The sequence below is a fragment of the Anomaloglossus baeobatrachus genome, chromosome 9 (genome assembly GCF_048569485.1).
Source record: "Anomaloglossus baeobatrachus isolate aAnoBae1 chromosome 9, aAnoBae1.hap1, whole genome shotgun sequence".
NCBI classification, from domain to species: domain Eukaryota; kingdom Metazoa; phylum Chordata; class Amphibia; order Anura; family Aromobatidae; genus Anomaloglossus; species Anomaloglossus baeobatrachus.
Window position 1 is genome coordinate 159,660,947 of NC_134361.1, and position 27,775 is coordinate 159,688,721.

The following is a 27,775-nucleotide window of genomic DNA, read 5'->3' on the forward strand; positions in this document are numbered from 1 at the left end:
CACGGGCTGCAGAGAGCGCCGCTGAAGCCGGGTGAGTAAAAATGTTTTTTATTTTAAAAACACGTTTTTTTCTGGCACGTGTTTCACGGACCACACCACTGCGTGGTCCGTGGAACATCAGTGATGCCAGAAAAAAAATAGACATGTCTCCGTGCGGCAATCACGCACACGCGGGTACGCCGCACGGAGACACGTGCAGTGAAACATCACTGATGTGTGAGCAGACCCATTCATTATAATGGGTCTGCGTATGTCAGTGATTCTGGTACATTTAAAAAAAACACAAACGTCCCAGAATCACTGACGTGTGAAAGGGGCCTGACACTGGCTCAGATTGTCAGTAGATATGAGATATAATTGAAGCCATACTGGTGTCATGTTGTGAAACACGCAGAAGCCCTCATTAGTTACCAGCTCCCAGATATGTGCACTGAGGCCTCAGCACTACAGGGCAGGACAGGCCGGAGTCTGAGCACAGCACGAGCGGCCACACTGCCCCATAGCCGGCGCTGACCGGGAGCCTGCACACATGGCGTGCTCCCAGGGTCCCGCCCGCCTCCCGGTGACAGCACCGCTCACACAGGACAGCGGGGAGGCGGCAATACCCAGCACTGGCCGCCGGCTATACCTCACCTGCACACGGCAGCGCCGCTGACAGCTGCTCCTCACCGGTCACTGGCGCTAACAGAAACAGCGCGCCGACGTCACGCAGGTCACCAACCACGTGATCCCGCGAGGCCCTTACCCTGAGGTGTCCTTACAGCGCCTGTAATTAAAGTGACTGAACGACGGTTAACACGAACGTTCGGACTCCAGTCTACAGGAGAAGCCGCTGGTCCCCGGTGCTCTGAGGTCACGTCTTCTTTCTCCAATGAACCAGGCATATTCCACGCGCGTCCTCCATACTGGACCGGAAGCTGTCTGTTACCATAGTAACTATGTTGCTGCGGAAACAAACTAGAGACCGGTCCGGTGAGGCCGGCGGGACTCCCGTTACCTGAGGTAAACACTGCACCGTGTGACCGGAGGCAGAGAACCCGCAGACACATGGCGGCTGAACTCCTTATTAACCATTACTGACTGGGCACATTTTCGGGATTTTTGTCCATGTTCCATTAATGGCCCTAAAATAATGTCTTCTTCCTCCATTCTAATAAATGTAATCATTTTCCCCGGTTTTCGGGCCTCGCTAACTTCTGTCTTTTATTTATTTTTTTATTTAGATTTTTTGCTCTTATAATGGGAAAATGTAATGAAAAATAGGAATCACATGGCCGGGCGTCTCACGTTGTTTACAACCACAAACGCGCACGAAAAACAGAAACCACGTCCTCTTTTCTGTAGAAATAATCCTGAATATTGGATGGATTTTTTTCCTGACGGGGCCGGAAGCAGCGAATCAGATTGGCCGTGATCTTATTTTCTTCTATTTTTACTTTACTCTTTTGTCTCTTTTTTTTGTTTCATTTCTTTATTTTACATACTCTGTCGTCCATAAGTTCTGAAAAGACATTTGGACGCCTTAGTACATTATTTTATTGATGATGATTTGGCTGGTTTATTAGTGATTTCTGGGTCTGGAGGAGGAGGCACTGTCAGTGCTGCCTTTTCTCTGTATACAACACTTGTTCCGAAAGGCAGAGATGATATTAAAGCCTGTGTGCCCTCTCTTTGGGGCATGCAGCCATCTCTGCCCTCTCTTTGGGGCATGCAGCCATCTCTGCCCTCTCTTTGGGGCATGCAGCCATCTCTGCCCTCTCTTTGGGGCGTGCAGCCATCTCTGCCCTCTCTTTGGGGCGTGCAGCCATCTCTGCCCTCTCTTTGGGGCTGCAGCCATCTTTGCCCTCTCTTTGGGGCGTGCAGCCATCTCTGCCCTCTCTTTGGGGCATGCAGCCATCTCTGCCCTCTCTTTGGGGCATGCAGCCATCTCTGCCCTCTCTTTGGGGCATGCAGCCATCTCTGCCCTCTCTTTGGGGCGTGCAGCCATCTCTGCCCCCTCTTTGGGGCGTGCAGCCATCTCTGCCCTCTCTTTGGGGCTGCAGCCATCTTTGCCCTCTCTTTGGGGCGTGCAGCCATCTCTGCCCTCTCTTTGGGGCATGCAGCCATCTCTGCCCTCTCTTTGGGGCATGCAGCCATCTCTGCCCTCTCTTTGGGGCATGCAGCCATCTCTGCCCTCTCTTTGGGGCATGCAGCCATCTCTGCCCTCTCTTTGGGGCGTGCAGCCATCTCTGCCCTCTCTTTGGGGCATGCAGCCATCTCTGCCCTCTCTTTGGGGCATGCAGCCATCTCTGCCCTCTCTTTGGGGCATGCAGCCATCTCTGCCCTCTCTTTGGGGCTTGCAGCCATCTTTGCCCTCTCTTTGGGGCATGCAGCCATCTCTGCCCTCACTTAGAGGCATGCAGCCATCTTTGCCCTCTCTTTGGGGCATGCAGCCATCTCTGCCCTCTCTTTGGGGCATGCAGCCATCTCTGCCCTCTCTTTGGGGCATGCAGCCATCTCTGCCCTCTCTTTGGGGCATGCAGCCATCTCTGCCCTCTCTTTGGGGCATGCAGCCATCTCTGCCCTCTCTTTGGGGCATACAGCCATCTCTGCCCTCTCTTTGGGGCTTGCAGCCATCTTTGCCCTCTCTTTGGGGCATGCAGCCATCTCTGCCCTCACTTAGAGGCATGCAGCCATCTTTGCCCTCTCTTTGGGGCATGCAGCCATCTCTGCCCTCTCTTTGGGGCATGCAGCCATCTCTGCCCTCTCTTTGGGGCATGCAGCCATCTCTGCCCTCTCTTTGGGGCATGCAGCCATCTCTGCCCTCTCTTTGTGGCGTGCAGCCATCTTTGCCCTCTTTTTGGGGTATGCAACCATCTCTGCCCTCACTTAGAGGCATGCAGCCATCTCTGCCCTCTCTTTGGGGCGTGCAGCCATCTCTGCCCTCTCTTTGGGGCATGCAGCCATCTTTGCCCTCTCTTTGGGGCATGCAGCCATCTCTGCCCTCTCTTTGGGGCATGCAGCCATCTCTGCCCTCTCTTTGGGGCATGCAGCCATCTCTGCCCTCTCTTTGGGGCGTGCAGCCATCTTTGCCCTCTTTTTGGGGTATGCAACCATCTCTGCCCTCACTTTGAGGCATGCAGCCATCTCTGCTCTCTCTTTGGGGCGTGCAGCTATCTCTGCCCTCTCTTTGGGGCATGCAGCCATCTCTGCCCTCTCTTTGGGGCGTGCAGCCATCTCTGCCCTCTCTTTGGGGCATGCAGCCATCTTTCCCCTCTCTTTGGGGCGTGCAGCCATCTCTGCCCTCTCTTTGGGGCGTGCAGCCATCTCTTCCCTCACTTTGGGGCGTGTAGCCATCCCTGACCTCTCTTTGGGGCGTACAGCCATCTCTGACCTCTCTTTGGGGCGTGCAGCCATCTATGACCTCTCTTTGGGGCGTGCAGCCATCTCTGACCTCTCTTTGGGGCGTGCAGCCATCTCTGACCTCTCTTTGGGGCGTGCAGCCATCTCTGACCTCTCTTTGGGGCGTGCAGCCATATTTGACCGCCTGCTCCCTGCCCCCGCAAACAGCTTTACTCTGCATTGATGTGTTAGGTAGTCGGGATGTTTCGTGTGTATGGGCCGCCTGGAACCGCTGAAAAAATCCTCTGTTTTCAAAAATGGGGGTGTTTATAATTCTATAGTTTACTACTCGTTGCCCGGGTTACAGGCCACAATGCAATCTATCATAGGTGGCCGGTCTGGGCAAGGAGCACAGACCTTACAAGTTCTTTCTCTAAGGCCTCCTTCACACGTCCGTATCTCTGGTACGTGTTTGGTCCGTTACCACACGGGCACACGTAGACCCATTAAAATCAATGGGTCTGCGCACATGTGCGTGTTTTGCCATGGACTGTGTGTACATGTGGAGCATACGTGTGCTCGTGTGCTCCATACGTACACATGTCTGTTTTTCTCCGGCATCACGGATGTCACACGGACTGCACGGATGTGATGCTTGTGGCACGCACCGGAGAAAACACACGTGTCTGAAATAAAAGAAGTTCTATACTCATCTTCTCCAGCACTGCTGTCTCTGCCACTGCTGGCACTTGCTTCCGACCCCCACTCATTACGCTCATTGCATATTCACTCCACTGCGGGCCGGAAGCAGCAGCAGCGGGGAGTCGGCAGGACCAGAGACCAAAGATCAGCACCATGACAGCAACACAAGGGACAGGTGAGCAGAAAGTTCCTGTTTTCCGTGTGTTATCACGGATAACACACGGAGAACACACGTAGCCCATAAACACGGCTCACAGAGGGCAATACGCACCTTTGACACGTCCGTGAAACACGTGCGTGATTTTCATGGACGTGTGAAGGGGCCTAAAGCTGACAGGATCTGACCATGATGCCAAGGCAAAGATGCCTGTGCTTGTAGCATTGAAGGGTGTACAAGTCAGGCCAGCGGAGCCACCATGCTGGTGGTCTGAAATGTCAGTCAGAAGGGCACCTAAGGCCCGTTTCACACCTCCGGCATTTCGCCGGATCCGGCACGCATGCAGTACAGTACAGGCATTTACAGTGGAAGCAGGACACCATACGGACAAATGTGGTTGTGCATGAAGCACACAACCGCATGGTGTCGCGCTTCCACTGTAATTGAATGTACTGTACTGCATGCGGGCCGGATCCGGCAAAACGCCGGATGTGTGAAATAGGCCTAAGCTGGGAGGCACAGCGCAATCATGAGACACCTTCCTTAAATGGAATCTGCCACCAGGTCTTTGCTCCCCCATCTGAGAGACAGAGACCCTGATTCCAGCGATGTGTCACTGTTTGGTAGTAGGGAATTGTATTTCCCGCTCCATTGAGCCAGTCCAGCTGTTTGGGATGATTGTGGCTGATCACCTGTATTGGCCTAGTCTTGTATAAAAGGGCAAAGTGGCCTTAGCTTATGTGGGCTGTGTGAAACTGTGAGTAAAGCAGCATGGTGGGCTGATTGTAGCAGGCCTGGCTTTAATTTATTTACACTTTTTTTATTTAATTTTTTTTTTTTTTTTTCTCTGCAGGCAACCTTTTATTATTTTAACCATCCCAGTTATTTTAGTTATGGAGCGTCCCAATGACTTTTCCTCACCGTTATCTATTGAGGCTTTGTGTGACTTGCTAAACAATGCTGAAGATGAACAAGTAAGTATAAGGGGGGGATGATGAAACTGGGGACTATACACTGCTGATATAAGGGATTCTTCGATATGGATGTAAGCCTAAGGCTCTGTGTGCACTAGACCGATGTACCTGTGGATTTGCCGCGGAAATTTCTTGAGAAATGTCTGCAATCTTTGTGCAGACATTTCCCAGCAAATCCTATGTGAAAAAAAAATAGCTGTGCGCACACTGTGGATTTTTCTCAAGAAATTTCCTTGAGAAGAATTTCTTGAGAATTTTTTGAGAAAATGAGCATGTCAATTCTTTTCTGCAGGTACCCTGCGGATTTCGGCAGTACAGCCTGCAAAATCCGCAGGGAACAACCTGCGGGAAAATCGCGGCAAATCCGCATGCGGATTTGGTGCGGATTTTTTCCGGAGGTCCGGAAATCTTCCACTCCCAGAAGTTTCTCAAGAAATTTTCTTGAGAAACTTCACAGTTCTAGTGCGCACAAAGCCTTAAATGTAGCTGCAGATAAGTGGCTGATCTGTGATTCTCATCAGTGACTGGTGTGTGGATCCATTCAGTGTATGCAGCCAGTCTGATGCCAATAATAACAGCTGGGGTCTGTGTGTTGCATTCCCACCACTGATAGATGGGACCTATTCTAAGCTCCTGTGTCTGCAGACCGAGATGGTCTAAAGCAGTGTTTCTCAACTCCAGTCCTCAAGACCCACCAACAGATCATGTTTTCCTCAATGTTAGACAGGGAATAATTCCATCACCTGTGCAACATTAAGGAAAACCTGAAAACATGATCTGTTGGTGGGTTTTGAGGACTGGAGTTGAGAAACACTGATCTAAAGGAACGACTCTTTGGGCTCACAATTAAATTTTGCTGCTGTATTGTTCCCTCCCCTTATAGACTTGCATTAGATGTGGAGAAGTGGGACACATTAACCCCTTCACCCCCGGCCACTAAAACACCCTAATGACCGGGCCATTTTTTTGCAATTCTGACCAGTGTCACTTTGACAGGTTATAACTCTGGAACGCTTCAACGGATCCTGGCGATTCTGAGATTGTTTTTTCGTGACATATTGTACTTCATGTCAGTGGTAAATTTAGGCCGATATTTTTTGCGTTTATTTGTGAAAATTTAGGAAATTTGGCGAAAATTTTGAAAATTTCAAACTTTGAAAATTTATGCCCATAAATCTGAGAGAGATGTCACACAAAATAGTTACTAAATAACATTTCCCACTTGTCTACTTTACATCAGCGCAATTTTCGAAACAAATTTTTTTTCCGTTAGGAAGTTAGAAGGGGTCAAAGGTCATCAGCAAATTCTCATTTTTCCAACAAAATTTACAAAATAATTTTTTTAGGGACCACATCACATTTGAAGTGACTTTGAGAGGCCGAGGTGACAGAAAATACCCAAAAGTGACCCCATTCTAAACTGCACCCCTCACACTGCTCAAAACCACATCCAATAAGATTATTAACCCTTTAGGTGCTTCACAGGAACCAAAGCAATGTGGAAGGAAAAAATGAAAATTTTACTTTTTAACACAAATGTTACTTTAGCCATAAAATTTTCATTTTTACAAGGGAGAAAAGAGAAAGTACACAATACAATTTATTGTGCATGTTCTCCTGAGTACGCTGATACCCCATATGTGGTAAAAATCAATTGTTTGGGCGCACGGCAGAGCTCGGAAGGGAAGGAGCGCCATTTGAATTTTTGAACGCAAAATTAGCTGCACTCATTAGCGGACGCCATGTCAGGTTTGAAGACCCCCTGAGGTGCCTAAACAATGGAGCTCCCCCATAAGTGACCCCATTTTGGAAACTAGAGGCCTCAAATAATTTTTCTAGATGTTTGGTGAGCACTTTGAACCCCTGGGGGCTTCACAAAAGTTTATAGCGTTGAGCCGTGAAAAGAAAAAAAAAAATTTTTTACCACAAAACGGTTGCTTCAACTAGGTAGCTTTTTTTTTTCACAAGGGTAACAGGAAAAAATGCACCATAAAATGTATTGTGCATTTTCTCCTGAGTACGCAGATACCTCATGTGGTGGAAATCAAATGTTTGGACACACAGCAGTGCTCGGAAGGCAAGGAGCACCATTTGAATTTTTGAGTGCAAAATTAGCTGCACCTGTTAGCGGACGCCATGTCCGGTTTGAAGACCCCCTGAGGTGCCTAAACAATGGAGCTCCCCCACAAGTGACCCCATTTTGGAAACTAGAGGCCTCAAATAATTTTTCTAGATGTTTGGTGAGCACTTTGAACCCCTGGGGGCTTCACAAAAGTTTATAGCGTTGAGCCGTGAAAAGAAAAAAAAAATTGTTTACCACAAAACGGTTGCTTCAACTAGGTAGCTTTTTTTTTCACAAGGGTAACAGGAAAAAATGCACCATAAAATGTATTGTGCAATTTCTCCTGAGTACGCAGATACCTCATATGTGGTGGAAAGTAATTGTTTGAGCGCATGGCGGGGCTCAGAAGAGAAGGAGCGCCATTTGACTTTTCAAACGCACAGACGCAGTGCACTGATCGGCCGCTGCAGGACGCACGGTCGGATGCGATAAAAAAAAGCGTCGGGGATACGTAAAAAAAAAAGTCACGCCAAAAATTGACCATGGATGCAGATACGTTATGTGCATCCCTGATCAGCGCTTGGCGGGACGGATGCGATACAAAAAGCGTCGTGAATACGGAAAAAAGTCACGCCAAAAATTGACCATGGATGCCGATCCGTTATCTGCATCCCTGATCAGCGCTCGGCGGGACGCACGGACGGATGCGATACAAAAAGCGTCGTGAATACGGAAAAAAAAGTCACGCCAAAAATTGAGCAGGGATGCCGATCCGTTATCTGCATCCCTGATCAGCGCTTGGCGGGACGGATGAGGTGTAAAAATGGACAGGGGATACGGAGAAAAAAAAAAAAGTTATACTCACAGTACCCAGAGGACTAGCAGGAGGATCACTGACCAGAAGAGCTGCAGAGGAACAGATGGCAGAGAGATGGACAGCTTTACAGGAGCAGCAGGCAGATCAGCAGAATGCCCAGGAAGGACCCAGCGATGGACGCAGATGTGATCAGGCCGGTGAAGACAGGTAAGAGGACGTCGGGGGAGAGGGGGGGGGGTGAGAGCAGAGGGGGAGGGGGGGAGAGCAGAGGGGGAGACCGGAGAGGGAGCTGCAGAAGCAGAATAGAAATAATGGGGGAGGCAGTCAGATCGCGGGGGGAGCGGATCGGGATGTCGGGGGGGGGGGGGGGGGGGGTGGTTGGGGGGAGCAGATCGCGGGGGGGGCACGGCAGGGGCTATCACGGCAGCGCGCAGGGGCACCACGGGAGCGCGCACGGGCTGCAAAGTGAGCACAGTACTCACTTTGCAGCAGCAGCGGTGACCTCAGCAGCAGCGGTGGTAGCAGATCGGGATGCCGGGGGGGCAGATCGGGGCGTAGGGGGGCAGATCGGGGCGTAGGGGGGCAGATCGGGGGGGGCACGGGCAGGGGCCTTCACGGGAGCGCGCAGGGAGCGGAATACTTACCAATAGAGCTGCAGCGGCGGAGACATCAGAGGCGGCGGCAGCAGCAGCGGTGGCGTGGTACCAAAAGTACCAGCCACTCCACGCTGCAGACATGTTGGGGGAGGGCTCACAGGCCAGCACAGGCCTGGGGAGGGCGGCCACCGGCAGATCAGACCGCCCCACTGCACACTGATTGGAGCGATTGCGCGTCATAGCACGATCGCTCCAATCAGTGCTGCAGGGGCTGGGGGCGGCATGTTTGAGGTCCACCTATGATATGCTGCTGCAGCTGCGGCATCTCATAGCTGGATCTCACAGGATCGCACTAATTCGGGCATTATTTTTGCCGAAATTAGTGCGATCGATGTGGTTGGCGGTTCAGATTTGAACAGCCAATCACATCGATCGTCGATAGGGGGTGGCGATGCCGCCCCCCCTGGGGTCAAGCAAAGGTCCCCTGCTGTAAGAAACAGCAGGGGACATCATTTGAAAGCCGTTGCTATGGCCACGGCAATCAAATGAAGTTTAGGCCGTAAAATTACGTCCCTGGTCGTTAAGTCACGTTAAAATAGGACGTAATTTTACGGCCCGCGGTCGTGAAGGGGTTAAGGCCTTGTGCGCACAGTGCGTTTTTACCTGCGGTTTTGCTGCAGAAATTTCTTGAGAAATGTTTGTAACCTTTCTGCAGACATTTCCCAGCAAAACCTATGGGGAAAAAAAAAATAGCTGTTTGTTTTTTTTTGTTTTTTTCTCAAGAACATTCTTTCTGCAGAATTTATTGAGAAAATGTGCATGTCACTACTTTTCCGCAGGTATGTGGTATTTCACTCCACTGTAATCTCATCGTGAAATACTGCAGGTAGCAAATGATGTGCGGTATAGCTGCGGTTTACCTGCCGTAATGTTCATCACTACCCTGCGTTTTGCAGGGAAGCGATGTCATTATGACAGAAGAGGAAGCGGCGCATAGAGTAAACACACATCACACTCAGACATATAGAAATCAAAGATATATATATATATATATATATATATATATATATATATATATATATATATATATATATATATATATATATATATATATATATATATATATATATATATATATATATATATATATATATAATGTGGGCTCCGCCGTATATTAATTTTTTTTTTTTATCATCTAGCCGAGGTAAGCACACAGCTGCGGCCCGGTATTCGCAGGCTGGGGAGGGCCAGGGTTAATGGGCCCCCTCCCCCTCCCGCAGCCGAGAATATCAGCCCACCGCTGCCCCGTGACTGTCGCATCCATTATGCGGCAGTCCCGGAGTGTCCCTCCGTGATGCGGTGGCGATCCAGGTAATAAGGTGTTAAATGGCAGCGGATCGCTGCCATTTAAGTCCAGGCTTAATCATGGCAGCGTCTGAGACGGCTTTCATGATTAACTCGTAAGTAAAGTGAATAAGCACACACCGAAAAATCCTTTATTTAAAATAAAGGCAAAAAAAGCCCCTCTTTCACCCCTTTACACCCAGCTCCGGCGTAATCCACGCAGGTCCCACGACTGACACTGTACAGAATGCAGCCTCATAACGAGACTACAGAGGTAACCACAGGTCATTTCTCATGGTCGGTAATGTGAACACACTACCGACCGGGAGAACTGCAGTGTCCTCACAGGGACTCAATCTATTGATTGATAGAGGACAGATCAATAAATTATCTATCTTTTCTTTTTCAACATGCTTTATTTATATATTATTGCAGTTACAGGATATAAAACCGCAGGGACCAACCTGCGGAAAAGCCGCACCAAAACTGCGGCAAAAACGCATGTGTTTTGGTGTTTTTTTTTTTTTGTTTTTTTTTTCTTCATCGTTCCTTATGGGAGACCCAGACCATGGGTGTATAGCTTCCGCCTCCGGAGGACACACAAAGTACTACACTAAAAGTGTAGCTCCTCCCTCTGAGCATATACACCCCCCGGATGACAAATCCAACCAGTTCAATGCTTTGTGTTCAGGAGGTCACACACACACATGCATCCTCTTTTGATTTTTAATTAAAGAATTGGAAGAAAAGCGGGTCCATACTGGACTCCCGGCATGTCCCTTCTCACCCCACTGTGTCGGCGGTGCTGTTAAGGTTGATCTCAAGGCAGGAGCCTTCCATGCCGCGCTCCTTCACCATCCCCTATGGGCTCTGGCTTGAAGTGGGAGCCTTCACGGTTCTCACTGCTCTGCAGGAGACCGGTCTCCATCCGCAGCCCTTTCAGGTCCCTGCTGGACGGAGCGCTCATCCCTCAGGGACATGGCCCTGCGTCTCAAAAAGCTAAGTATATGAGACGTTATTCAGGGGTTCCTTGTGTGGGGAGAGTGTGTTATTTGAGCATGGCGGCACCAGGGGTTCCTCTGCTGTGATTTCCGGCCGGTTCTCTGTGGTTTTTTTTTTTTTTTTTTTTTTTTCCTGAGAACCGCGCCGAGGGTGCCTGCTCGTCGGCCGCATGGATAAATTTAGGCCCCGGCTTCGGCCGCGGCCTACTTTCGTTTCTCTTCCCCTGCATGTCAGTCATGCAGGGGGACAGTGCGGCGCCGCCCACCGGCCGTTCAGCAGAGGGGAGGACACTCCTCTCTGGGGAGATGTTTCCCTCCCCTGTAGTTCTCCTTAGCCCTCCGGTTCCCGCTCTTGGATTAACCCCTGCCCCCCCTCCTCACTCCAGCGCCATTTTCTCAGCTTTTTCACACTGATCGGCGCTGGCTGCTGCAGCTCTGCAAGCTGTCTGGGGGTCCAAGCTGGGAATCCGGAGGGCACACAAACTGCCTGGTAAGCCACAACCTTTGGTTGTGGACTTTTATACACTCTCTGGGGGTCATTCTGAAGGAGTGAATTCTTTTACTACAGAGCCTCCACCTCAGCAGCATGTCTGTCACTAGGAGCAAGAAAGCTGCAAAGCTTTACTCTATATGCACTGCATGTAAGCTCATACTGCCCGAACCGAGCACATATCCACACTGTGATGCCTGCTCTAACATGGTGGTGCCTCAGCCTGGAGCCTCCTCAGGGGTCTCTCCGGCTGCTCCGGCCCCGGTGGCTGAACCCCCGGCTTGGGTAGCATCGTTTTCTAAAGCTATCTCCCAGTCCTTTGCCGACTCCATGGGACAGCTGTCACGGACTCTGCTAACCATGCATCAGCCCCCTTCTCAGGGTGCCTCTGCTGCTCCGACTCGCTCTGCAGAGCTCACAGAGTATGTTTCATCTGATCACAGACCCCGTCCTCCTAAACGGAGACGCAGGGACTCTTCTCCTTCCTCGTCCCACGGCTCTGATTCACGTGATGAATCGCAAGGCGAGGAGGATGCCCTTACTGTGGGCTCAGACGCTACGTCTATGTACCCCATTGATCTATCTGAAGGTGATGCGGATGTTAGTGACTTGATTGCGTCCATTAATTCCGTTCTGGACCTTAATCCACCAGTGTCAGAGGAACAAGCCTCTCTGGTAGAAAAACACCAGTTTACCTCACCTAAGAGAGCAAGGAGTATGGGTTTTTTTTTTGTTTTTTTTTTTTACCATTCCAGTTTTCAGGCCACTGTGACCAAACCCAGGGCCTGCCCTGACAAACGCTTTCCTAAGCGTACCTCTGATGACCGTTTTCCTTTTCCACCTGAGGTGGTCAAGGAGTGGGCTCAGTCACCAAAGGTAGATCCTCCGGTGTCTAGAATCTCAGCCCGGACAGTTGTCTGTGGCGGATGGCACATCTCTTAAGGATTCCACTGACCGCCAGTTTGACCTTCTGGCCAAATCTGTATATGAAGCGGCAGGGGCCTCTTTCTCCCCTTCCTTTGCAGCAGTGTGGGCTCTTCAGGCCATCTCTGCTTCTCTGGCGGAGATGCACTCCCTCACTAGGGACTCTATGCCCGAAATGGTTGCCTTAACTTCCCAAGCTTCGTTTTTTTCATCCTATGCTATGTCTGCCATTTTGGAGGCGTCTCACCGCACAGCGGTAGCCTCCGCTAATTCCCTCGCGATCCGCAGGATCTTGTGGCTTCGTGAGTGGAAAGCAGACGCTGCTTCCAAGAAGTCTCTAGCTGGGCTCCCTTTTTTCTGGGACCCGGCTGTTCGGTGAACAACTGGATGAAATCATTAAGGAAGCTACTGGCGGGAAGAGTACTTCCTTGCCACAAACTAAAACCAGGAAACCTGTCCAGGGCAGGAACCAGTCGAGATTTCAGTCCTTTCGGTCCTCTAACTGGTCCTCCTCTAAGCCCTCAGCCTCGTCCACTAACTCAGCTAAGGATCGAAAACCCAACTGGCGCACGAAGCCTCGTCCCCAGAAGAACGGAGGAGCCGCTGCCACCAAGGCAGCCTCCTCTTGACTATCGGGCCGCGCCAGGAACGTCCTTAGTCGATGGCAGGCTCTCCCTCTTTGGCGACGTGTGGTTTCAACACGTCTCCGACCAGTGAGTGCGAGATATCATCTCCCACGGCTACAGGATAGAATTTTCTTCCAGCCCGCCAAACAGATTTTTTCTGTCCACTCCCCCCTGCTCCAAGGCCGCCGCCTTCTCACAGGCCGTGGCATCCTTGCAGTCCAACGGAGTGATTGTACCGGTTCCCGCTCGGGAACGGTTCAGAGGTTTCTACTCAAACCTCTTCCTAGTCCCCAAAAAGGACGGATCCATCCTGGATCTCAAGCTTCTCAACAAGCATGTTCAGGTGCGGCACTTTCGCATGGAATCTCTGCGATCAGTCATTGCCTCAATGACCCAGGGAGATTTTCTTGCATCCATCGACATCAAAGATGCCTATTTGCATGTGCCAATTGCAGTTTCACACCAGCGTTGGCTCCGTTTTGCAATCGGGGAGGAACACTTCCAATTCGTGGCTCTTCCCTTCGGGCTAGCCACGGCACCTCGAGTATTCACCAAGGTCATGGCAGCAGTGGTTGCGGTTCTGCACCTCCAGGGGTTGGCAGTGATTCCTTACCTGGACGACCTTCTAGTCAAGGCTTCATCCAGTGCAGACTGTCAGCGGAGTGTTTCGCTCACTCTTGCCACGCTTGTCCAATTCGGGTGGATTGTCAATCTGCCAAAGTCCACTCTGACCCCGACCCAGAAACTCACGTACCTAGGGATGCAATTCGAGACTCTGGCGGCACTTGTCAAGCTGCCCTTAGTCAAACAGCAGTCTCTTCACTGGGCGGTGCGCTCTCTGTTGCGGGCCCACCGTCATTCCATCAGGCACCTCATGCAGGTGCTGGGTCAGATGGTGGTGTCAATGGAAGCGGTTCCCTTTGCCCAGTTCCATCTGCGTCCTCTGCAGCTGGACATTCTCCGCTGTTGGGACAAGCGGACCTCTTCCTTGCACAGGCTAGTGACTCTGTCGCCACAGACCAAGAGCTTTCTTCAGTGGTGGCTTCGGCCCCTCTCTTTCCCAGGGACGCTCCTTTCTGGTCCCATCCTGGGTGATTCTCACCACGGATGCCAGTCTATCCGGCTGGGGAGCAGTGTTTCTCCACCACCGAGCTCAGGGCACTTGGACTCCGGCCGAATCAGCCCTCTCGATCAATGTTCTGGAAATCAGAGCTGTGCTCCTAGCTCTCGAAGCCTTTCACCACCTGTTGGCGGGCAAGAACATTCGAGTCCAGTCAGACAACGCGACAGCGGTTGCCTACATCATTCAAGGGCGGGACTCGCAGCCGCCTGGCAATGTTGGAGGTACAACGCATCCTTCAGTGGACGGAGGACTCCAAGTCCACCATATCTGCAGTCCACATCCCAGGCGTAGAAAATTGGGAGGCAGATTATCTCAGCCGTCAAACCGTGGACAGCGGCGAGTGGGCCCTGCATCCGGCGGTGTTTCGGTCAATCTGCCGCAAGTGGGGCACTCCGGAAGTGGATCTCATGGCATCCCGGCACAACAACAAGGTCCCGGTTTACGTGGCTCGCTCCCACGATCCTCAGGCCTTGGCAGCGGACGCGCTGGTTCAGGATTGGTCCCAGTTCCGTCTGTCTTACGTGTTTCCTCCCCTACCTCTCTTGCCCAGAGTCCTGCGCAAGATCAGAATGGAGGGCCGTCGGGTCATCCTCATTGCTCCAGACTGGCCCAGACGAGCGTGGTACCCAGACCTGCTCCGTCTGTCCGTGGTAGTGCCGTGGCGTCTCCCGGACCGCCCAGACCTTCTCTCACAAGGTCCGTTTTTCCGCCAGAATTCTGCGGCCCTCAGGTTGACGGCGTGGCTCTTGAGTCCTGGATCCTGACGGCTTCAGGCATTCCTTCCGAGGTCATCTCCACTATGACTCAGGCTCGGAAGTCTTCCTCGGCCAGGATTTATCACAGGACTTGGAGAATTTTCCTGTCCTGGTGTCGTTCGTCCGGCCATGCTCCTTGGCCTTTTTTCCTTGCCGACCATCCTGTCTTTTCTACAGTCCGGTCTGCAGCTAGGACTATCCCTCAATTCCCTCAAGGGACAGGTCTCGGCTCTTTCAGTGTTGTTCCAGCGGCGTATCACTCGGCTGGCTCAGTTGCGCACCTTCATGCAGGGCGCATCTCACATCATTCCTCCTTATCGGAGGCCCTTGGATCCCTGGGACCTTAATCTGGTCCTCACGGCCTTACAGAAACCCCCCTTTGAGCCTCTTAGGGAGGTTCCCTTGTTTCGACTTTCCCAGAAAGTGGTTTTTCTGGTGGCCATAACTTCTCTCAGGAGAGTCTCTGATTTGGCTGCGCTCTCTTCGGAGTCACCCTTTTTGGTTTTTCACAAAGACAAGGTGGTTCTCCGTCCGACGCCGGATTTTCTCCCTAAGGTGGTATCTCCTTTCCACCTTAACCAGGACATTTCATTGCCTTCCCTTTGTCCGGCCCCTGTGCATCGCTTTGAGAAAGCATTGCATACTTTAGATTTGGGGCGGGCGCTCCCGATCTATGTCACGCACCGCTGCTCTTAGGCGGTGCACCTCTCTTTTTGTGCTGACCGCAGGTCAGCGCAAGGGTCTCTCGGCTTCTAAACCGACCCTAGCTCATTGGATTAGGTCGGCCATATCCGATGCCTACCAATGTTCTCAGGTGCCTCCACCGCCAGGGATTAAGGCGCACTCGACCAGAGCTGTCGGTGCCTCCTGGGCTTTCAGGCACCAGGCTACGGCCCAGCAAGTCTGTCAGGCTGCCACTTGGTCTAGTCTGCACACCTTTTCGAAGCACTACCAAGTGCATGCTCATGCTTCGGCAGATGCGAGCTTGGGCAGACGCATCCTTCAGGCGGCTGTCGCCCAGTTGTGAAGTTAGGTTTTGCCTACTTCTCAGTTTCTGTTTATTTCCCACCCATGGACTGCTTTGAGACGTCCCATGGTCTGGGTCTCCCATAAGGAACGATGAAGAAAAAGAGAATTTTGTTTACTTACCGTTAATTCTTTTTCTTATAGTTCCGACATGGGAGACCCAGCACCCTCCCTGTTGCCTGTTGGCAGTTCTTGTTCCGTGTGTTTTTCACCGGCTGTTGTTGTAGACAGAGGTTCCGGCTATTCCGGGTTTTACTCTATCTCTACTTATGGGTGGATGTCCTCCTTCAGCTTTTGCACTAAACTGGTTGGATTTGTCATCCGGGGGGTGTATATGCTCGGAGGGAGGAGCTACACTTTTAGTGTAGTACTTTGTGTGTCCTCCGGAGGCAGAAGCTATACACCCATGGTCTGGGTCTCCCATGTCGGAACTATAAGAAAAAGAATTTACGGTAAGTAAACAAAATTCTCTTTTTTTACTGCAGATGCGGTAATCTTCAACTCCCTGAAGTTTCTCAAGAAATTTTCTTGAGAAAAATCACTTTTCTAGTGCGCACATAGCCTAAAGGCTCTTAATCTGCAGCATATGTAGGTTAGGTTTTTATCTTGTTTAACAGACTAGGCGTCAGCATAGCTGCCGTAGTTGGCAACAAGGTTAAAATCCTCACTGCACATACCCATGACATTGAAAGCCAGTGAATTTTATACAGGGGGGGGGAAAGTGATGTTATTACAAAACTTTCAGAGTGAAAGTTCTAGTCTGATCCATAAAGTAAGGTGAAGAGGGAAGACTAATCTAGATGAAACATAAATAGCTTTTTTTTTTTTTTTTTGCTTGGCCAATATTACATTTTAGCAATAGGCACTACACAATATTATGACATACAGTATATTATCACTCTATGATCTTGTGGAATATGGTAAAAATCCTCACCAGCCATTCATCCAGAGATGATTGTGCAGTTATATGATTAGGATTTGCTTCCTTGTACACATTTTGTCACCTATTTAATCTGCTTTGTTTCCTATTGAATTTCCCAATTAGAGCCTCTCGTCATCCTCTGGGATTACTCCGGGAAATATTGGACCTTTAGCATCCGAAAAAAAATGGAGCAGTAGTAAGTATTCAGTAGTCTATCCATAGACAACAGTCCTTTTATCCAAGCATGAGTCTATTCAGAAACCTTGACCTGTTTAAAAGTACCGTACACTTTTGGGGCAGCTTCCACCTTAAGATGCAGAGCTGCTGCCAAAAAAGTGACACTTGCATTTTATAAAATTTCCGTGTTTTTTTTTTTTTTTTTTTTTTTTTTTTTTTTCTTTTGAAATTGGGTATGCTAATATAAAAACTGAAAACGTTTTCATAAATTTGGAATTGTTTGCATATCCTTGTTCACCTGAATCTGCCTCCCCTTTATAGCATTTCCAAATGACATAAGCAGTAAGGATATATGGAGCGTTTCAGAAGTTCCTGATGGATCACAATTTGATGACTCTTTGGACCCACGGAAACAACCGGAGTACGGTGACATAATTATTTAATAGATCAATTTACAAGGCTAAAATCGCATGAAGAGAAACTAAAAAAAAATAAACTTTTCTTTACACAGATATGAGATGCATTTTAAGCAGCGAGTTGGAAGTGAAGATCTCTTTATGGGCTTGAGTCGAAAAAACCCATCCACAGCCTGCTGTGAGGATATAGTGGTAAGCAGTCACTGACAATGTGGGTGGATTCTACCTAATTGTATGGTTATTTGTCAAACCTTCTGGGATTGTACGTCACTACTTTGCCGTGGATCCAGTAATAAACCACTTCTAAAAGACTGCTATCCCAATCACGAGAATGCAAGGAATGCTTCCAGAAAACTCTAAAACCTTTCCAAATGCATGGTAAGAAGAATACAGCTGTAGTGATCCATCTTCATAAGGGTTTTTCATTCTTTCCTCAAATTTTTATCCCAGGTTAAAATCCATCTGCCTAACACGAGGGCCTCTGACATGTCACTTGATATAACAAGAAAGTTCCTGGACCTCCGTACTCCAAAATAGTAAGCAATGAAACACTTGACTTTTCTGATGTCATACGGTGAAATTAGTCTCCGTATTTGTCAGACTAGAAGACTTGTCTAGGTTTTAGACAAGGAAAATGGGGGCAAAAAAAAGTTCTCCTATGGAGAAGGGGGTGGGCACCTGCTGCTAACCCTGTTATAGGGGTGATTTCCTCCCCTGCATCACGCTGCACACATTAAAACAATTTACCTTCCTTTCCACAGTGTCTTCCTCTGATGCTGCATCTGAGTTCAGTGTGTAAGTGGCACAGCACATGTGACTGCCATGCATGCCCACTTAAACAGATGTTGGCCTGGGGAGCAGTGAATATTCTCTTAAATAGTGGGCACACGTGACTGCCCAGCCCCTACAGTAAACCACCGGCTAGGTGAGCACGAATATCACTATTAAAGAAAATGTATATTCACTGCTCTCCACTCCCATAATCCCGCCCACCTCTGGGCATCGGCTTCAGTGCAGACAGGTGGATGGGATTGTCTGCATAGAGAGCAGCAAATATGCATTTCCTTAAACAGCAGGTGCATGTGTTACCCCTCCCCCAGTGCTGCCTTCTGTGACTTCTTCTCTCTGGACACTTGACTTAGGCTAGCTTCACATCAGCGTTTTTTTCTGCCTTAAGGCAAAAAAGCAAACTGCATGTTACAGGATCCATTTTTAAAGTAGAACGCATGCCACCGCTAGTGACCTGAATTAATATTATTATTATTATTTTTTTTTTTCTAGATTAGTCTACCGGATCCAGCAAAAAAAACAAAAAAAAAACGGACCGTTCACTTGCATTTGCATGCGTTTGGGTTCTTTCTTTCTTTCGATCCGTTTTTAATCTCAGCAGCTGTCATCTCCCATTCAGCTCTGCTACATGGCCGCTGACAGCAGACACAGACTGCCATGTAGCAGAGCTGAATGGCAGATGACAGCAGACACAGACAGAGCTGCACGATCAGGATTAAGTCAGATGAACTTCACACGACTTCATTGTCATCCAGCGGCTCTGTCAGTGTGTCGCGTCCTGATTAGCGGTCACCCGTGAAGCACTCAGCGGTGACCGCTAATCCCCTGAGTGACTGAAGTGAGCAGCGTGATTAGCGCTGCCGTCACTCAGGTTACCCGTGGCCAGCTGGAGTCCTCCACCCGAGACAGCAACTCACCTGTGACTTCATTGGTGTCACTCAGGCGACTTGCTGTCACAGTTGGAGGACCCAGCGGTGGCCCCGAGTTATCTGAGTGACATCATCGCTGATCGCGCTACTCACCTCAGTTGCTGCGTGGAGCTGTCAGGAGCGGCAGTGTTCTTCTGCAGCTCCTGTCACATACATGTAGCAGAGCTGGATGTGACACGGGACCTCCGTGGATTATGCCGGACATGGATGGGTTTTTAGGGCTTAATAAAGTGGTGAACGAGGGTATTTTTTAGTGTTAGTGTTTATTATTGCAAATAAAGGTTTTTTTTTTTTTTTTGCTGTGTTAACTTTAAATTACAGGTTAATCATTGGGGGTCTCTCAGACTCCTGCAATGATTAATCTATGACTTGGTGGCAGCTATGGGTTGCTGCCATTAACTCCCTATTACCCCGATTGCCAACGCACCAGGGCAAATCGGGAAGAGCCGGGTAGAGTCCCAGAACTGTTGCATCTAATGGATGCGACAATTCTGGGCGGCTGCTGGCTGATATTGTTAGGCTGGGGGGCTCCCCATAACGTGTGGCTCCCCATCCTGAGAACACCAGCCTTCAGCTGTATGGCTTTATCTTGGCTGGTTTAAAAATTGGGGGGACCTCACGCTTTTTTTTTTTTTTTTTTTTTTTTTTTTTTTTAAATTATTTACTTTACTGCACTGTATAGACCTGCCCACCGGCTACTGTGATTGGTTGCAGTGAGACACGCCCCCACGTTGAGTGACAGCTGAGATATATATATATATATATATATATATATATATATATATATATATATATATATATTTTATTTATTTATATTTCTTCATCGTTCCTATGGGAGACCCAGACCATGGGTGTATAGCTTCTGCCTCCGGAGGACACACAAAGTACTACACTAAAAGTGTAGCTCCTCCCTCTGAGCTTATACACCCCCTGGATAACCAAATATAGCCAGTTCAATGCTTTGTGTTCAGGAGGCACACATCCACACATGCATTATCATTTGATTTTGATTTTTGAAAAGAGTTTAAAGAAAAGCGGGTCTAAGCCTGGACTCCCGGCATGTCCCTTCTCACCCCACTGTGTCGGCGGTGTTGTTAAGGTTGATTTCAGGGCTGGAGCCTTACATGCCGCGCTCCTTCACCATCCCTCGGGCTCTGGCTTGAAGCGGGAGCCAGCAAGGTTCTCCCTGCCTTGCAGGAGACCGGTCTCCATCCGCAGCCCTTTCAGGATCCTGCCGGACGGAGCACTCATCCCTCAGGGACCTGGCCCTGCGTCTCACAAGCTAAGTATCTGAGACGTTATTATCCGGGGGTCCCTTGTACTTTATTGTTGGGAAGAGTGTGCTGTGTATGTATTCTGACATTTCCGGCCGGTTCTCTGGTTTTCACCAGAGAACCGCGCCGTTGGTGCCTGCGCGCCGGCCGCATCGTTAAATTTAGGCCCCGGCTTCGCCTGAGGCCTAGTTTCGTTTTCACTGCCCCTGCATGCCAATCATGCAGAGGGACAGTGTGGCTCCGCCCAGCGGCCGTTCGGCTCAGGAGAGGGACACTCCTCTCTGAGGAAATGTTTCCCTCCCCTGTATATCTCCTTGGCCCTCGGGTTCCCGCTCTTAGAGTAGGCCCCGCCCCCTCTCCTCGCTCCGGTTTGGGCAGAAGCGCCATTTTATCAGCGTTCTCATGTCAGCACAGCGATCGGCGCTGGCTGCAGTATCTCTCTGGGGGTCCGGGCTGTGGGATCTGGAGGGCACAGAGGGGTTGGCAGAATGTCAGACGGTATGGCAAGCCACAACCTCCGGTTGTAGACCTGCTTATATTATATACTCTGCTGGGGGTCATTCTGACTCAGAAACCCCACTTCAGCAGCATGTCTCACACAAGCAGCAAGGCTGCAAGGCTGTACTCAATATTCACTGCATGTAGGCTCCTACTGCCTGTACCGAGCACATAACCACATTGTGATGCCTGCTCTAACATGGTGGTGCCTCAGCCTGGAGTCTCATCCCCAGTGGTTCCTCCGGCTGAACCCCCGGCTTGGGCAGAATCCTTCTCTCCATGGGACAACTGTCTCAGACTCTGCTGAGCATGCATCAGCCCCCTTCTCAGGGCGCTTCTGCTGCTACGGCTCGCTCAGCAAAGCTCACAGAGGATTCTCCATCTGGTCTCAGACCCCGTCCTCCTAAAAGGAATCCCCTCTCCTTCCTCGTCCCGCGGCTCTGATTCACAAGCTGACTCGCAGGACGAGGATGATGCCTTTACTGGGGGCTCGGACGCTACCTCCATGTACCCCATTGATCTGTCAGAATGTGACGCAGATGCTAGTGATTTGATTGCGTCCATTAATTTGGTACTGGACCTCAATCCGCCTGTATCAGAGGAGCAACCCTCTCTGGCAAGAAAGCACCAGTTTACCTTGCCCAAGAGAACAAGGATTGTGTTCCTTAACCACTCCAGTTTCAGGCCACTGTGACCAAACCTAGGGCCTGTCCTGACAGACGCTGCCCAAAGCGTGGTTCTGATGACCGTTTTCCGTTTCCACCAGAGGTGGTCAAGGAGTGGGCTTATTCACCAAAGGTAGACCCTCCGGTGTCTAGACTCTCTCAGTCCGGACAGTTGTATCAGTGGCTGATGACACCTCTCTTAAGGATTCCCTGGCGGGAAGAGTAACTGACCGCCAGGTTGACCTTCTGGCCAAATCTGTATCTGAGGCGGCAGGGGTCTCGTTCCATCTTTTGCAGCAGTGTGGGCTCTCATAGCCATCTCTGCTTCTCTAGAGATGCATTCCCTCGCGAGGGACTCTATGCCCGAAATGGTTGCCTTAACTTCCAGGCTTCAGCCTTTTCATTCTATGCCATGTCTGCCATGCTGGAGGCTTCTCACCGCACTGCGGTGGCTTCGGCTAATTCTCTCGCTATGCGCAAGATCTTGTGGCTTCGAGAGTGGAAGGCAGACGCTTCTTCAATGAAGTACCTTGCTGGGCTCCCATTTGCTGGGCCCAGGCTGTTCGGTGAACAACTGGATGAAATTATTCAGGAAGCTACTGGCGGGAAGAGTACTTCTATGCCACAAACCAAAACTAGGAAACCTGTCCAGGGCAGGAACCAGTCGAGGTTTCGTTCCTTTCGTTCCTCCAACTGGTCGTCCTCTAAGCCCTCGGCCTCGTCCACTAACTCAGCCAAGGACCAAAAACCCATCTGACGCACGAAGCCGCGTCCTCAGAGCAGGAGCTGCTGCCACTAAGGCAGCCTCCTCTTGACTATCTGGCCGCGCCAGCAACGTCCTTGGTCGGTGGCAGGCTCTCCCGCTTTGGCGACGTGTGGTTTCAACACGTCTCCGATCAGTGGGTGCGGGATATCATCTCCCACGACTACAGGATAGAATTCTATCCAGCCCGCCAAAACAGATTTTTCTGTCAACTCCCCCCTGCTCCAAGGCCGCCGCCTTCTCACAGGCCATGGCACCCTTGCAGGCCAACGGAGTATTTGTACCGGTTCCCGCCTGGGAACGGTTCAGAGGTTTCTACTCAAATCTCTTCCTAGTCCCCGAAAGGGACGGTTCCTTCCGGCCCATCCTGGATCTCAAGCTTCTCAAAAAGCATGTTCAGGTGCGGCATTTTCGCATGGAGTCTCTGCGATCAGTCATTGCCTCAATGACCCAAGGAGATTTCCTAGCATCCTCGACATCAGAGATGCCTACCTGAATGTGCCAATTGCAGTTTCACACCAGCGTTGGCCACGTTTTGCAATCGGAGAGGAACATTTCCATTTCGTAGCTCTTCCCTTCGGGTTAGCCACGGCCCCTCGAGTATTCATCAGGGTCATGGCAGCAGTGGTTGCGGTTCTGCACCTCTGGGAATTGGCAGTGATCCCTTTTTCCTGGACGGCCTTCTAGTCAAGGCTTCATCCAGTGCAGACTGTCAGCGGAGTGCCTCGCTCACTCTCGCCACTCTAGTCCAATTCGGGTGGCTTGTCCTTTTCCCAAGTCCACTCTGACTCCGACCCAGAAGCTCATGTACCTAGGGATGCAATTCGAGACTCTGCCGGCACTTGTGAAGCTGCCCTTAGTCAAACAGCAGTCCCTCCACTGGCGGTGCGCCCTTTGCTGAGGCCCCGCCGTCATTCAATCAGGCACCTAATGCAGGTGCTGGGTCAGATGGTGGCGTCAATGGAAGCGGTTCCTTTGCCCAGTTCCATCTGCGTCCTCTGCAGCTGGACATTCTCCGCTGTTGGGACAAGCGACCTTGCTCCTTGCTCAGGTTAGTGGCTCTGTCGCCACAGACCAGGGGCTCCCTTCAGTGGTGGCTTCGGCCCCTCTCTCTTCAGGGACGCTCCTTTCTGGCCCCGTCCCGGGTGATCCTCACCACGGATGCTAGTCTCTCCGGCTGGGGAGCAGTATATCTCCACCACAGAGCGCAGGGCACTTAGACCCCGTCCGAATCAGCCCTCTCGATCAATGTGCTGGAAATCAGAGCTGTGCTTCTAGCTCTCTTAGCCTTTCACCACCTGTTGGCGGGCAAGCACATTCGAGTCCGGTCAGACAACGCGACAGCGGTTGCCTACATAAACTGCCAGGGCGGGACAATGTTGGAGGTTCAACGCATCCTTCTGTGGACGGAGGACTCCAAGTCCACCATATCCGCAGTCCACATCCCAGGCGTGGAAAACTGGGAGGCAGATTATCTCAGACGTCAAACCGTGGACAGCGGCGAGTGGGCTCTGCATCCGGCAGTGTTTCGGTCACTCTGCCGCAAGGGGGGCACTCCGGAAGTGGATCTTCGCTCCCACGATCCTCAGGCCTTTGCAGCGGACGCGCTTGTTCAAGATTTGTCCCAGTCTCGTCTGTCTTACGTGTCTCCCCCTCTAGCTCTTGCTCAGAGTCCTGCGCAAGCTCAGAATGGAGGGCGTCGGGTCATTCTCATTGCTCCAGACTGGCCCAGGCGAGCTTGGTACCCAGACCTGCTCCATCTGTCCGTAGAGGTGCCGTGGCATCTCCCGGACCGTTCAGACCTTCTCTCACAAGGTCCGTTTTTCCGCGGAATTCTGCGGCTCTCAGATTGACGGCGTGGCTCTTGAGTCCTGGATCTTGACGACTTCTGGTATCTCTCCTGAAGTCATCTCCACTATGACTCTGGCTCGGAAGTATTCCTTGGCCAAACTCTATCACAGGACCTGGAGAATTTTCCTGTCCTGGTGTCGCTCTTCCGGCCATGCTTCTTGGCCTTTTTCCTTGCCGACCCTTCTGTCCTTTCTGCAGTCTGTCTGCAGCTAGGACTATCCCTCAATTCCCTCAAGGGACAGGTCTCGGCTCTGTCAGTGTTGTGCCAGCGGCGTATCGCTCGGCTGGCTCAGGTGCGCTCCTTCATGCAGGGCGCATTTCACAGCATTCCGCCTTACCGGCGGCCCTTGGATCGCTGGGACCTTAATCTGGTCCTCACGGCTTTTCAGAAACCCCCCTTTGAGCCTCTTAAGGAGGTTTCTTTGTCTCGTCTTTCACAGAAAGTGGTCTTTCTAGTGGCCATAACGTCCCTCAGGAGAGTCTCTGATTTGACTGCGCGCTCTTCGGAGTCACCTTTTTTTTGGTTTTTTTTCATCAAGACAAGGTGGTTCTCCGTCCGACTCCGGACTTTCTCCCTAAGGTGGTTTCTCCTTTCCACCTTAACCAGGGCATTTCCCTGCCTTCCTTTTGTCCGGCTCCTGTTCATCGCTTTGAAAAAGCGTTGCATACTCTGGATCTGGTGCGGGCGCTCCGGATCTATGTGTTTCGCACCGCTGTTAAGCGGCGCACCTCTCTTTTTGTGCTGACCACAGGTCGGCGTGAGGGCTTCTCTGTTTCTAAGCCGACCCTAGCTCGTTGGATTAGGTCGGCCATTTCTGATGCCTACCAGTGTACTCAAGTGCCTCCCCCGCCGGGGATCAAGGCACACTCGACCAGAGCTGTCGGTGCCTCTTGGTTTCTCAGGCACCAGGCTACGGCTCAGCAGGTCGGTCAGGCTGCCACTTGGGCTAGTCTGCATACCTTTTCGAAGCACTACCAAGTGCATGCTCATGCTTCGGCAGATGCGAGCTTGGGCAGATGCATCCTTCAGGCGGCTGTCGCCCATTTGTGAAGTTAGGTTCTGCCTACTTCTCAGTTTTCTGTTTATTCCCACCCATGGACTGCTTAGACGTCCCATGGTCTGGGTCTCCCATCGGAACGATTAAGAAAAAAAGAATTTTGTTTACTTACCGTAAATTCTTTTTCTTATAGTTCCGTAATGGGAGACCCAGCACCCTCCCTGTTGCCTTTTGGCAGTTTCTTGCTCCGCGTGTTATCACCGGCTGTTGTTGTAGACAGAGGCTCCGGTTGTTCCGGTTCTTGCTCTATCTCTACTTGTGGGTGGCTGTCCTCCTTCAGCTTTTGCACTAAACTGGCTATATTTGGTTATCCAGGGGGTGTATAAGCTCAGAGGGAGGAGCTACACTTTTTAGTGTAGTACTTTGTGTGTCCTCCGGAGGCAGAAGCTATACACCCATGGTCTGGGTCTCCCATTACGGAACTAGAAGAAAAAGAATTTACGGTAAGTAAACAAAATTCTCTTTCCATTTATTTAAAAAAAAAAAATAAAAGTTAGATTGTGATGACTATTTATAGATATAATGTAAAATAAATATATTTTACCAAATTTTTTTTTTTTTTTTTATAAAGAATTTGAAGAATTTAAAAGATAACTATGTGCTTCAGACCATGTTTTCCACGGGAAAAGATCATTCCAGCCGCATACAACCAAAAGTGAGAAACCAGAATCTGGCGCCCATTGAAATACATTGCAGCTACTGCTGCAATGTACAGGATCCGGTGAGCTGCAGTTATTGGTCGGAGGCAAAAAACGCTACATGTTGCAGTTTTTGAAACAGGATAAAAAAAACTGCAACTCACAGGATCCAAACACTGACGGATGCAAACGCATGTTGCCGCTAGTCCATTGACATTGCATTGAGCAGACAACGGATCCGGCAACATGCGTTTTGTGCCGACCGGCAGAAAAACGCTAATGTGAAGCTAGCCTTATCTGCTTGGGGCAGCAGGAGAAGCGGTCACAACACATGCCATTTATCCTTCCCTTCTACACCACTTCACTCTGTCCCCACTTTCAGAAATCTGTTGTCTTTTTCACTGGGGAATGGTTCGAACATGATTCAGTGAGATTGGCAATCTGTAAGCCAGCCTTAGGGGTACTTTGCACACTACATCGCAAGCCGATGATAGCGATGCCGAGCGTGATAGTTCCCACCCCCGTCGCAGCTGCGATATCTTGTGATAGCTGCCGTAGCGAAACTTATCGCTACGGCAGCTTCACATGCACTTACCTGCCCTGCGACGTCGCTCTGGCCTGCGAACCGTCTCCCTTCCTAAGGGGTCGGGTTATGCGACAACACACGGCAGGCTGCCAATAGAAGCGGAGATGAGCGGGACGTAAACATCCCACCCACCTTCTTCCTTCCTCATTGCAGCCGGGACGCAGGTAAGGCGATGTTCCTCGCTCCTGTGGCTTCACACTCAACGATGTGTGCTGCCGCAGGAACGAGAACAACATCATAACATCGGTCCTTCCAAAATTATGGAAATGACCGCCGCTACACCAGTCATACAACTTCAACGCTTTTGCGCTTTTTAATCGTAGTAAAAACGATTCACATACTCCGATGTCGACAGCAACCCCGGATGTGCGTCACTTTTGACCCCCACCGACGTCGCACCTGCGATGTCGTAGTGTGCAAAGTACCCCTTAATGAAGAGCTTGTTGGAACCTCAAGACCTACCTCTTCCAACAAGCCTACAATAGCCCTCAGTCCAGTAGACCACTGCGCAACCAGCTCTGTCCTCGCCTATTGTACCATCACTTATTCCCTGTAGACTGTGAGCCCTCGCGGGCAGGGTCCTCTGTCCTCCTATAACAGTCTGTCTTGTACTGTTAATGATTGTTGTACGTATACCCTCTTTCACTTGTAACGCGCCATAATAATAAATAATAATAATGGCTTGTTTGAGTGAGATGCTCCAATTTTAGTGAAGGGTATTAAAGGGCTTCACCTCTAGCAAATGCTGTGCACCTCCACCAGAAATTTACATCAGGTTCTGGTGTAATTTGTCACTTGCGCTAACTTTGTCGCTGATAACTGTTGAATATGCTTGACCGTGCTCCACCCACTCTTCAAAGAGTTGACGGGACAAGCAGAAAAGTCAATGTTGGCAAAAAAGCGTGATTAATCCAGGTCATAAACATCATGTGCACAAAACATTTAGTGAACTTTTACACTGGTGTTCCCAACCTCTTGAAGAAAAAGGATGTTCTAAAATCAAATTATTTTTTTCATATTTTACACTATTAGCTATAAACACTGCTTTCTTTTCCGACCGTAGTAAACTTGGATTACACCTTCCCCATCCAGTGAATGAAAAGACGGGGAAAGCACAGTTTAAAGTGGACACAGAAACTCTGGAAGTGACCCTCACTATGGTCAGAGACTTTGACTTTGTTAATTTTTCATGACACTTGAAGACTCCAGTGTTAACAATCCAATTGTCTTATTTTGTTAATATTTTATTGATGTGTTTTTGATAATTAAAATAAAATGCTGCTGAATATAA

At 50.2% G+C, this 27,775-nt stretch overlaps 2 protein-coding genes across 2 annotated transcripts in view; one reads left to right on the forward strand and one right to left on the reverse strand.

Annotated features, from left to right (window-relative positions):
* The window catches only part of LOC142251335 (uncharacterized), a 111,140-nt gene extending 110,403 nt beyond the window's left edge, over positions 1–737 (reverse strand). Inside the window, exon 1 of the mRNA XM_075324030.1 lies at positions 634–737. The gene's annotated coding sequence lies outside the window, so the exon portion shown is untranslated. The remainder of the gene's footprint in view (positions 1–633) is intronic.
* DNAAF6 (dynein axonemal assembly factor 6) lies at positions 692–27,775 on the forward strand. The gene is made up of 7 exons (XM_075324031.1): positions 692–1,002; positions 5,034–5,154; positions 16,964–17,036; positions 17,339–17,438; positions 17,529–17,625; positions 17,884–17,969; positions 27,548–27,775. Exons 2-7 carry the CDS (start codon positions 5,074–5,076, stop codon positions 27,675–27,677), a joined length of 567 nt encoding a protein of 188 aa, XP_075180146.1. The 5' UTR covers positions 692–1,002; positions 5,034–5,073; the 3' UTR covers positions 27,678–27,775.